Consider the following 12,378-nt stretch of genomic DNA (forward strand, 5'->3'; position numbering starts at 1 on the left):
TGGACATTATATTCTACTATGTGTGGAGAAGTGTACACGTGCTACTGTTTGATTGATAAATATGTTTATTATTTATTCCTGCGCAAAATTTGAGTGTGAAGCGAAACAGTTTATGTCTAAAGGGGAATGATGTCTTTTTTTGGACAGTTCAGTTTCCTTGAGTCAGATGAGTGGTTGATCGCTCTCTCTCTCTCTCTCTCTCTCTCTCTCTCTCTCTCTCTCTCTCTCTCTCTCTCTCTCTGGTTTAATAATTGATGGAGTGAACAGCGGCCTGGATGTTTGCCTTAAACCGGTTATACTGGTTATATTGGACCGTGCCGCCGATGCCCATCACTGAGACAGCATGGCGTCTTCTCTGTCAATCTGTACACACACACACACACACACACACACACACACACACACACACACACACACACACACACACACACACAGACAGAAGAAGAAGCTTCAAGGTGTGCGGTGGCCTTGAACTTGAGCTCATTACATCTGTCTGTCTTTCTATCCGCACCCCCGAAACCCCCCCTCCTCTGTCTCTCTCAGTCTCTCTCCGTGTTAAACTTGACCTTGACCCTCGAGGGCCAGTCTGACCCCCCCCCCCCCCCCCCCCCCCCCCAAGTAGACCACACTATGGGAGAGAGACTGACTGTCTGGGTGGTTTGCGTGTGTGTGTGTGTGTGTGTGTGTGTGTGTGTGTGTGTGTGTGTGTGTGTGTGTGTGTGTCCGGTCGCCCAAGCTGTTTGAGCACTTCAGAGACTTTTTTTTTCCAAACCTGCAGCCAGTTGCTGTGTGTGTTTGCTCTTCAGTGGAATGAGGTTGGTAGTATTATATCACACACACACACACACACACACACACACACACACACACACACACACACACACACACACACACACACACACACATACACACACACACACACACACACACACACACACACACACGATCTCAGCAAAGTGCGAAGGTTAGAACAAAGCGTGCAGCTCCACATCTGATTGGAAGTGTCCCTCCAACGATGCCATAGCCAGATGATGTTTTATTGCTTTCATTTCAAACATTTCACTCATTTGATCAAGACAGACAAATGAACTGTGGCCTTTCAGTGTTACACATGGATAGACAGATTATACTGAACATACAACAGAAAAAACAGAGGAATCCAGTAAGTTAATGTTTTAATATTTTTTATTTTAACCTATATTTTTTCTACTTTTTCTTTATCTTGAAAGCTTTGGGAACAGTAGTCTTAAAGAACACACATTTATTTTTTGTCTGGAGTTTCTTTTTTATTCTATTTCATATCAGAAGTTTCGCCCAGCGGCCAAACGACCATTCAGAATCAATAAATCAATGAAGTAAAAATAAGAAACACTGGACCAAAAAGCGCAACTTTCCGTCTTTATTATCCATCTTTTCTTCTGCTGCAGTCAGAACATGTGTTCGCGCCATCAGCAATATTAGAAGAATATAATCATACATTTTAATTAAGTAAAAGTAGCAATACCACAATGATACAAATACTCAGTTACAAGTTGAAGTGTTGTATTCAAAGTATTACATAAGTAAAGAACAGAAGTATTGTCAGCTAAATGTTATTAAAGTATTAAAGTAAGTTAATGTCCCAATTTAGTCATTATTATTTTATGAGAGCAAATGTTAACACTGATGCTGTTGGATAATCATTTATATATAACAAACTGAGTATATGTTTTAGAATATTGATATGAGAATAACTGGTAACTGCAGCTATGAAATGAATGCAGCGGAATAAAAAGTAGAGTAGTTCCCTGTGGAATGCAGTAGAGTGAAAGTAGATTATAAAGTAGCAGAATATGTATACTCAAAGGAAAGTAGCTCAAAATTCTACGTAAGTACAGTACGTAGTAAATGTACGGAGTTACATTCCACCACTGTCAATGATTCATGTGCTTTATAAGAGACTGAAGCTTTACATTCATATTGATGCTGCTGGTTGTATTTTAAATGAATTGCAATGCTTTAAAATGCTTAAAGTTTGCCGCCATATTTCCACATGTTCCAGACATGTGTGGCGTGGACGTAACACGGTAAAGAAAACAACCACGTGTGTGTGTGTATGTGTGTGTGTGTGTGTGTGTGTGTGTGTGTGTGTGTGTGTGTGTGTGTGTGTGTGTGTGTGTGCGTGTGTGTGTGTGTGTGTGTGTGTGTGTGTGTGTGTGTGTGTGTGTGTGTTCACTGTCCCGCTCTCATCCGCACTGCTCCCCGCAGCTTCCGTCTCCATCACCTGGAGCAGCTTCACACCTGCTGCCGTCCTCTGCTGCCTCTGCATCCAGCTGACACACAACAACTCACACTGTGATTTACAATTAAATCTAAGGTAAAAAATAAATAAATAAATAATAATAACCCAACCAGAGTATTGTTGGACAGCAGCTGGAAGTGGAAGCGACGTTGCGTAGCAGCGCGGTTCCTGATGAAGCAACCACAAATAAAATAAAGTCAAATAAAATAGAATAAAATAAAATACTAAGACAGTTTGCATTGCCACTGTTTGGAGGGTCGGCTCATCTCTTCTGCTGCTGGATGAACCCTCACGTTTCTTGTTCAAACCACACGAATGCTGATATAATATAATAATATAATAAATCTGTGTAAATGAATGTGTATAATATCTATAATATAGGCTATATATGCGTAAAGTAATATCCAGAATATTATAATAAACGTGGCGTTTTGTCGCATCAATTATGTTTTTTTAAATTAAAGATATTGAAGGAATACTTAATAATAGTTATAAATGGCTCAGCATTTGTAATGTTGTAGTTATTAACATATAACTGAGGTTCTGTTTGCATCATTTATTTAAACTTATAATGATTTTTCCATTATTATTTTCATGTTCAGCTACTAACCTGAACATTTAAAAATGCGTAACGCGCACAATCACACACTGCTAATTGATATTATTATTGTATTGCTTTTAGAAAGAGACAATCATTCAATATTAACGAACTCTGCATGCACTGTGCGTGTGTGCGTGTGTGTGTGCGCACCATCCTAAATACCTCCGTCTTTCTTTCTTTTTCATTTTAAGAAATAAAAAGCGGCAGAATGATTGATTCGGAGTAGAGCCAGGCGCAGTTTGAGACCCTCTCTCACATAAATTTAAAAGCATGAGCAGGCAGTGAAATGATTACGCAAATAACGCAGCTCAGAAGTGCAGTGAAACCTTTCTGCAGCGCTTTGAACCAAAGCCATATTTCTCAAATCTTAAGACCTCCAAATCCTTTCCATAAATCCCCTTTACGCTTCCTTCAGTTAGAGGTTTTCAGACTAAAAGCACACATAAATTGTAGTCTGAGAAAATGTCCCCGCGCACACTTATTTTAATCATCCGCTGTCTTTTGAAAAGCTAGAAATACTCCTGGTATGATATGATTTTTAATACTTTTACGACAACGATAAACTTTTTTTCATGCATTTGGCAGCGCCGATTATAAGTCTTTAAATGTGTCCATAACTTTGTGTAATACTGAACATTTTTACGCAGAGTTCAAATAATTATAGGCAATATTCAGAAAAATTAAGCACGTTATTGTGAATAAATAATAATTTTATGTCTCTTAAATTTGATCGATGTCAAAGAGTTTTTAATGTACTTCATATTTTCATCCTCTTGTCTCCTGCAGGTGTATTCACACTTAGTATGAAGTCATGATGTATGTAACATGAATAATATGAACCAGTCAGCTGTTTGTGTATTGGCTCTTTGCACAGCAGCGCTCCACATGCGTCTTTACGCACAACCCCAAACATGTCTGATCAACTGATTTAATTGTTAGTTCCCAAAGTAACAAAGCTATAATGTGAGTCTGTGGTGAGCGCGCACATCAGACACTTCACTTTGACATGATGCAGCTGCACGAGGAGAAGCGGTGCATTCAGGAAGCTGAGCCGCTTCATGTTCTTCTCGTGCCACAGCTCGAGCCTCATAAAAATATTTTTTCTTTGACTGACAATCCCCAACAAGTCTCTTCTTCCCCTTCTTTCCCCCCCTCCCTCTTTACCCGTCACGTGACAACCCGGTCTCATCCAATGGACACGCGCCCTCCCTCCTCTCCTGGTCTCGGGGGCTTGTTGCGTCAAGGCTGCGGCTGGGATGTAACCGAGGGTTCGGCCGGTTACCGGGAGTCTTTGCCTCTGAGCGAGAGCGCCATCACTTAACGGTGCAGCAAGGCAAGGCACGCGTGCTATGACAGCGCGCGTGACGTTCCAAGTGAATTACTCGAGCTGTGTGTGTGAGTGTGTGTGTGTGTGTGAGTGTATGTGTATGTGTGTGTGTGTGTGTGTGTGTGTGTGTGTGTGTACAGGAGAGCCAGCGGTCACAAAAGAATAAATGCGCACCAGTTCATCTACTTCAGCCAATGTAGCAGCTTAACGCACCAGGACTAGGACTAGGACCAGGACCAGGACCGGGACCAGAGTCTGAGAGGAAACGGGGACGGAGGTCAGACCGGGAAAAGGAGCGCCTATGACAGCCTCCCTGGTCCTAAACCCTCGCTGGCCAGCGGACACGGTAATGTTTGTGTATGACAATAACCTGGAGGACATGAACAAGAACATGGAGGGGCTCGTGGGCAGCGGGAACTTCGCCGCGGCCACTGCGGCTAGCCAGTGCCGCAACATTATGGCGCACTCGGCGGCTGCGGCTGCGCTGGGCGGACACCCGTCAGGCTTGGTGCACTCTTCAGCGGGCTACCCTACAGTGGACGTGTCTGCATCAGGCTCCAGCGAGAGCATCGGGTCCTCTGGGAAGCAGTGCTCTGCGGGACCATGTCCGGCGGCCGCGGTGCCTCACCAGAGCTCCTCAGCCCCCACAGCTTTACCGTACGGCTACTTTGGTAACGGCTACTACCCGTGCAGGATGGGGCGGGGTTCTCTCAAATCGTGCACCCAGGCAGCCGGAGCCGCGCTCAGCTCTCAGTACATGGACACCACGGTGAACTCTGATGAGTACCCGAACCACCGAGCTAAAGAGTTCGCTTTTTACCACGGCTACCCGAGTCCATACCAGTCCATGGCCAGCTACCTGGACGTGTCTGTGGTCCAAACCCTGGGCACCGGAGAACCGCGCCATGACACCCTGCTACCCATGGACAGCTACCAGCCCTGGGCTCTGACCAACGGCTGGGGGGGACAGATGTACTGCTCCAAGGACCAGGGACAGGCCGGACACCTCTGGAAGTCTGCTCTGGCTGGTAATTATTCTCCTTTAAATTAAATTCTATCTCATAGAAACAGTCTGTGGAGGCATTTAAAGAAGCTTTGTGGTGCTAGAATGATGTAAAGGCTCACAGATAAACAACATTTAATCATATGTGACATAATAGAACGAAATGATAAAGTTGCTTCACAAAGAAGCCTCTGATGACGTGATTTATATGCTCAAATAATTAAGTACACTTATCTTACATTTTTGGAGTAAAGCTTTGTAATTAATATGTGCTTGATTGAAATCACAGCTCAAACAATACCATCTGCTCTGTGTGTGTGTGTGTGTGTGTCTGTGCAACTGGTGCGTAATCCAAACTGTGTGGAGCAGAGCTGAGCATCTGTTATTGTCTATTATCACAGTCAGTATATAATAACAGACAATCATTTAGAGATGATCACGTGCTACTGTGGAGGATAATACCCATATTTAGATTTGTTTCTGGCTCATAGATCAGGCTAGTTACACGAGGCCGCTTATTAAGCTAAAGGTCAAGTGTTGCCTGGTGACGAGTGACCCAACTGCTAATCAGATAATTAACACATGATCTGCTGACTGATGTTTGATTTGTCTTGTTAACATGGTCACAATAATAATAATAGTAATAATAATAATAATAATAATAATGATGATAATAATAGAAATGATTTAATTACAGATTTCAAAATAAGGGTGTTTTATTAATTTTGTACATGACAGCTCATTTCAAAGCTATCTGAATATATTTATGACACACAGATGCAGCTGAAATAATAATGCAAAAATAAAGTAATGCAAAAATAATAATAATGATAATAATAATAATAAAGCAACACTCTAATAAATGAAGAGAAGTGGACACAATTCTCCAGATTACCTGTTCTCCATTTCATGTTCTTACACTATATTTGAGGACAGACAGTGCAGGTCAGCTTGGCCTCATGTTTGAGCTGCTTGCAGACAGCAGACATCCACCATGTTGCATGTCACTGTGGCAGAATGGATGTCCAATCAGCTCACAGCATACAGTCGCTGCCTTCCTCGTCGCGTAAAAACTAAATCCAGATTTTGGAAAGGAACGATTAAAAAACAAATGAAGCTCACGTTCTGATAGAAATAGACAAATATAGAGTACAGAAACGTGTCCTAGTCTCTTTTTCTGTCTCTCACACACACACTCCCTGCCGCTCTGTCCTCTCTCTTTGTCTGCCTTTTCTTAACAGATGTGGTGGCGCACCAGCACGACGGCTCGCCTTTCCGCCGAGGCAGGAAGAAGCGGATACCGTACACCAAGCTCCAACTGAAAGAGCTGGAGAAAGAATACGCCGCCAATAAATTCATCACCAAGGACAAGAGGAGGAAGATATCAGCCGCGACCAACCTGTCTGAGAGGCAGATTACCATCTGGTTCCAAAACAGGAGGGTGAAGGAGAAGAAGTTCGTGGCTAAAGTGAAGACCCCCGCTCCGTAGCACGCGCAGCTTGGATGATTAGGAACTTGTTGTGTTTACGTGTCATACATAAAAAAAAATGAACTGAGAGAAATGACTAAAAAAATGTGGAGGAATGAAAAGAAACTGCGTGGTACTCCTGACGGACTGTGCGTAAATCTGTGCGCCTAATGGTAGAAAAAAGACAAAAAGAAGGACATTAAGGACAAAATATGATTAAAAAAAACAAAACAAAAGCCCTCTGACAAACCTTTAAGAGGCATCTTGTAAATACAGCACCTTCCTGCCTGCTTTGATGTAACTGTCTGTCTACTGTCTGTGTTTTGCTGTTTGTCAGTGTTGTCCGTGCCCAGTAGTCCTATAGCCGAAAACACACTATTATGCTGTCCATAATGTTTATAACGCCTGTAAACCAGTGATCAAAGTATAGTGCAACACTTAATAAATTCTTTTAATCCCACTATAGCCTCTATCAGGTCTTAATTATCATTCATATCTTCATTTCATCAATACGTCAACTGTAATCTTTGATGCGTAATTTGGATTATGCAGCAAACTATGCTCATAAAACGTGCCAACAAATCCACACTTCATATCAAAATGTGAAAGCTGATATCTGAGGAATCCATCCTCTGCAGATTAAAACGTGTTTATGAGACTGTGAATTCATATTTGGATCAAGCTTCCCTCTGCTACGTCACCGCAACAATGCTGTTCATTTCCTGCCATCATTTCACGCGCCTGCATAGACCCGTGTGAACATACTAACATAACATCATTAAAACACATTTTAAGCGTACCACAGCATGAGAAGAACACTGTTTTAATGTTCTTACCCTCATGTTAAATGTTTAGTTTAAAGGTTTTATTTTCCTTCAGCTGCCGGATTCAGATGTGATTATTTCTCATAATTTATAAATAATGCGCAAAATGTGAGGAGCGCATAAAAGTATAGGCGCGCATTGTATTGTATCAAAAGTGCAGTAAATGTAAAATCTTCAATTACAAGAAATTAATTACTAATAATACTACTAACTTCATGTGCGTAATTGTTTTCTATTTCTAGTCACATCTATATTTGTTTTCTAGATTGTAATTCTTTCGTATACTTTCAAAATAAAACTAAACTCATTCTATTTATCCTGAAATGCCAAAAAAAGAGGGAAACAAATTTTAAAAAATCTTCAAATGTTTTTATAATAAAAATGGAGAATATGTTTAATAGTCGTGATGTGAAAAAAAGAGAAAAAGACTGAGCAAAAAATAGGATTTTTTCTTTTTAGTATAAATGTCTCCTTTGCGTAAAATACTTTCACATCTTTAAACAGTTTAAAGACACATCCGGTCAGAAGAGAACAGAATAGAGACATTCAATGGCGTGAATGCTGTAGCCCACATTGCGTGTGTGTGCGTGTCTGTGTGCGTGTGTAAAACAGAGAGAGAGGGAGAGAGAGAGCGAGGAATCAGCCCTTGACCTTGAGAATAATCACGTGACCAGCTATAGGCTCGCGGGGAACGAGGCTGCTCTCTCTCCCGCAAACATTTTACAACAGCAGTGTGCAGTTGTGTCTGGCCCAATACAGACCCACCCCCCCACCACCACACACACACACACACACACACACACCGGGGCCGCAGCTGTACAGGCGTTAAAGCTCTCTCTCTCTCTCTCTCTCTCTCTCTCTCTCTCTCTCTCTCTCTCTCTCTCGTATATAATCAGGTTTGCCTCTTGCTGTTAAACTGTTTCTGTATGATTTTTACATCGTCGTCTCTATCACTAGCAGCCAGACACACTCTATCTAACTGTACACACTGTTTCTAAATCACATCGCCATTTTTGACAACCGAGTACAAGCTGGTGGTCACAGAAAAGGCTCGTTAAGGTCACGTGACGGTGTAGAATCCTTTAGATTTTCTTTCCAAACACACTCCAGAGTCTTGAACGTATTGAATAAGCGTCATTCTTATTCAGTAAGTGTAATTAGTTTGAATTCTGTTGTGGAGGATTTCGTTGATCCTGATGTCAAATGTGTCATTCAATCTAGAACAAACTCCTCCTGCTTTCACCCAAATGTCCAGCAGCACTCAATCCTGCAGTGAAAAACCTTTCTATAGATGTGTTCATCAAAGCTTCCGTGCGTCCTCCTCCACCTTCTCCAACCTCCATCCTTCTAAAACATTTGGAATATGGTTAATAAGCTTAATCGTGCATTGGCGGCTATATGTGGAACAGTCCGTTTTGGGGTTTGGTCCACTGATGCAGGCCGCACGCGCTTTGTCTTCAGTGTTACAAACAGATCGGAAAGCTGCGCGCGAACTGGAACACATTGAACTGATCGTGCAATGGTGAGTTTTGCGTTAATTAGCTTATTTGCAATGCAGGGAAACATGAGTATATTATTTAAGATTTCTGCAGCATTGTTGTGGAAGCAAAAAGAGGCTTGATCCAAAAATGAATTTGATCTGCTGGAGAGGTGATCAGCCTGTCCTGTGTGTCTAAAATAGAACAATGGACACTTATTTTTTTGGACGTTCACATGAAACATTTTCAGCTATAATTAGGCCTTCTACAGTCTGATCAAATGCTATGTAGATTTAAAAAAAGTTCCAAGTTACACTTATACACGTATGCATGCACGAGACAGATAGATAAGAGAGCTACTGTGTATTTTTAATTATTAGGCTCATTTATGTGAGAATATAGAAGATTAAGATTAGTCTGTAGAACATTTCAAAATAAAGTTAAAGTTACCGTGCAGCGGTGTGTCAATAACTTCAACATAAAGTTTCATGTTCTATTAAAAGTGAAACACACCATGCATTTATGATTATGTCTGCATGAAGCAGAAACACACATTATGAATAAACTATTTGTGTTGTACTATAAAATATTAATCTCCAACAGACAGTTCATAATTAGAAGACGATGCTGCTTACTATGAAGCTGAATTTCATTTTCTGTGTGTGTGTATGTGTGTGTGTGTGTGTGTGTGTGTGTCAGACCGTTAAACATTAACATTGAACTTGACAAACGGCGGTGTGCTCTGCTGGCCTGTTGACTCTCTTTACTGCTCCGTCTCTGTCCTCCTTTAAAACCAACAATACTGAAGGAAGCCCTGAAGCTCATAAAGCTCTTTCTCCCCTTTAGTCCAAATACCAGAGAGAGGTGGAGGAAGAGGAGGAGGAGGAAGACGAGGAAGACGAGGAGGCCTACAAGCCTCACCATCTGACCCGCCACCCGACTAATGTGCTCTTAGTTTATTTACACAAGTCACATCACAACACGCATGCGTCTCATTTTCTTATTATATCAGTTCATATCATTTCAACGAGATTTATATTTGTTACGCAGCATGCTTTGTTATATTCCAATCTGCTTCAATACATTTAAATATTATGACGTTTAAATAAGAAAATAAAAGATGAAATAATTATATCTTGTGAGTCAATAAGTGGAGGTAAATTACTGATGGAAACATCTGCTAAGGACAAAAGTGTCTTGGTGCAAATGCAAAAGAAATCGCCAGTAGATTAAAAAAATGTATTTCATTTAATATCAAAACTGAATATTCTCACTAAAAAACTAAATGCTAAAAACATAAAACAAAAGACAAAAATGTTGCATTTTACAGGCTACGTGTTGTGTTGCAGCAGCCAAGTCACGTCAATTACAAAAAAAACAAATGATGCAGATAAACAAATGTAATTAAAGGAACAATATACACAATAATTCAAACAGACTCAATCAAATAGAAAATACAAACAGGCTAAAGTTAGAGTCATAACATGAACTCTGTAATATGTAGACTCTGACTTCCTGCATTCAATCTAATATTATAATCTTGTCCTTATTAATGAAAATATTTCAACTGCATTATTTATTACATTACTTACATCAAAAGATGACTGGTGTATTTCTAGAAATCTGTGAGTTAAGAAGGTAGGACAAGTTAAAAAATAAATGTTACAATTGCCCTGGTCTCCCCTACTGATATACTCTAAGATAAATGACTGTCCATTGCTCACTGACTATATGAATAATATACGAATCATTTAAATGATAAGATAAGATAAAAAATAGAATAAAAAATAAATAAGACAAAATAGGATAAAATGAATAAATAAAAGACTATATATGCAGAAGTTCCTGAGATGATATACATATGAATGTCCCTCAGATTTACATACAGAATATACCTTCATATAGATGAAAAGACATGTGCAATGTACAGAAGATCTGAGCTATATATCATATATACATGTACAATGTTAAGATCAATAAAAGAAGGAGATAGTGTTGGAAAGATGAGTGATGTAATGAATGTCATAAATATGAAGACACGTTAGACTTAACTAAACAAAAGAGTTTAAATAGTTTAAATATTAAGAGGAAATATTATTTAAAGAATATATTAGCAGGAAACTCAGGATGTGCAAATTCCATAAAAAGGCCAATGATTCATATATATGATGAATATAAATGAGGTCATTATAATTAGAAAATCTAGTTTAAGTAAGATATTTTATGAAAAGATATTATTATTAATATATGTATGAGTATTTTAAAATAGGAATCTATTAGAATCAGTGATGTTTTATTGTTTTATGCAGCTCCATGCTTCAGAGGTCAGGACTCATACACACTCTGATCAGTGATGGAAGAAATATTCACACAAAGTGAAAGTAAAAAATAAAAAGAAGAAGTTTCATTTCAGTTGAATGGATTTCATTTCAGTCTGAATTGAGATTGAATTTTTTTCCACACATGTAAGAGAAGCAGTGATCAACAGAAGGGAGCAGAGAGAAGGATACTGGTGCAAGTGATGCGTGGTTTGACCTGCTGTGGCAGTAAAAAGTGAGTGAATAGACACGCAGCACTTTACATTCCTGCCTGCAGACAGCTGCAGTGTCTCAGTGTGGAAAGGTGGAGAGTCAGAGTGAGACCTCATAACACATTTCATCTGCTTTTTACAAATAATCACACAAGCCTTTATTTTACATTCATAGAGTGGATGAAATTGAGTGATGGACTCTATGTTTTTTTTCTTTTTATTATGAAAATAAGACAGAAAACTAACAGAAAAATCATCCTAATAGGTGTCAGCACATTAAAAAGCAGCTTCTTATGGTTAGTTTGTACTTCTAGACACATGAGCATCCTCTGAGGAATTAAAAGACAGGAACTGTAGAACTTATAGCTCTTGTTTTTTTCCTGAAAGCAGACAGTGTTTCCTGTTTAGTCAGAGCTGCTCAAGTCAAGTCTTTTCCTCTGCGACTTCACAGTCAGTCAGGAGACTCCTCTGGATCGCCGTAGCAACCGTCACAGTGTCGGTGTGCAGGTAAAATGTATAGTCCACTTCAAAGCCCCAATGAAGACGCAGCACGAGTGCAAGTCCGGCCCGGCTGAGAGGAGAAGCAGCAGGCAGAGGGAGGCTCTATGTTACACACCCAAGCCCCTGTTGGATATGGATTTCACTGGTTCTGGGAGACGAGCCAATGAGGAGTGAAACCCAGCTGAGATGACAGTTAGTATGAAGTGTGGGAAAAGGAGGGATTTTTTGGGATCAATTCAAAGCGTTCCAGTAAAAATCATTTTACATGTTGTGAGCTTAGAATTCAAATTTTCTATCAGACTTTTTAAGTTGCTTCACTATTCTGTGATCAGAGGTTTTGGTGGCAAGAATTAATATTAATTTAG

The 12,378-nt window shown here is 40.0% G+C and overlaps 1 protein-coding gene across 1 annotated transcript; it reads left to right on the top strand.

Annotated features, from left to right (window-relative positions):
* Positions 1–4,510: 4,510 nt before the first annotated feature.
* hoxb13a (homeobox B13a) lies at positions 4,511–6,701 on the top strand. The gene is made up of 2 exons (XM_053337842.1): positions 4,511–5,237; positions 6,454–6,701. Exons 1-2 carry the CDS (start codon positions 4,511–4,513, stop codon positions 6,699–6,701), a joined length of 975 nt encoding a protein of 324 aa, XP_053193817.1.
* The last annotated feature ends 5,677 nt before the right edge of the window (positions 6,702–12,378 follow it).

This window comes from Scomber japonicus, chromosome 18 (assembly GCF_027409825.1).
Source record: "Scomber japonicus isolate fScoJap1 chromosome 18, fScoJap1.pri, whole genome shotgun sequence".
Lineage (NCBI taxonomy): Eukaryota > Metazoa > Chordata > Actinopteri > Scombriformes > Scombridae > Scomber > Scomber japonicus.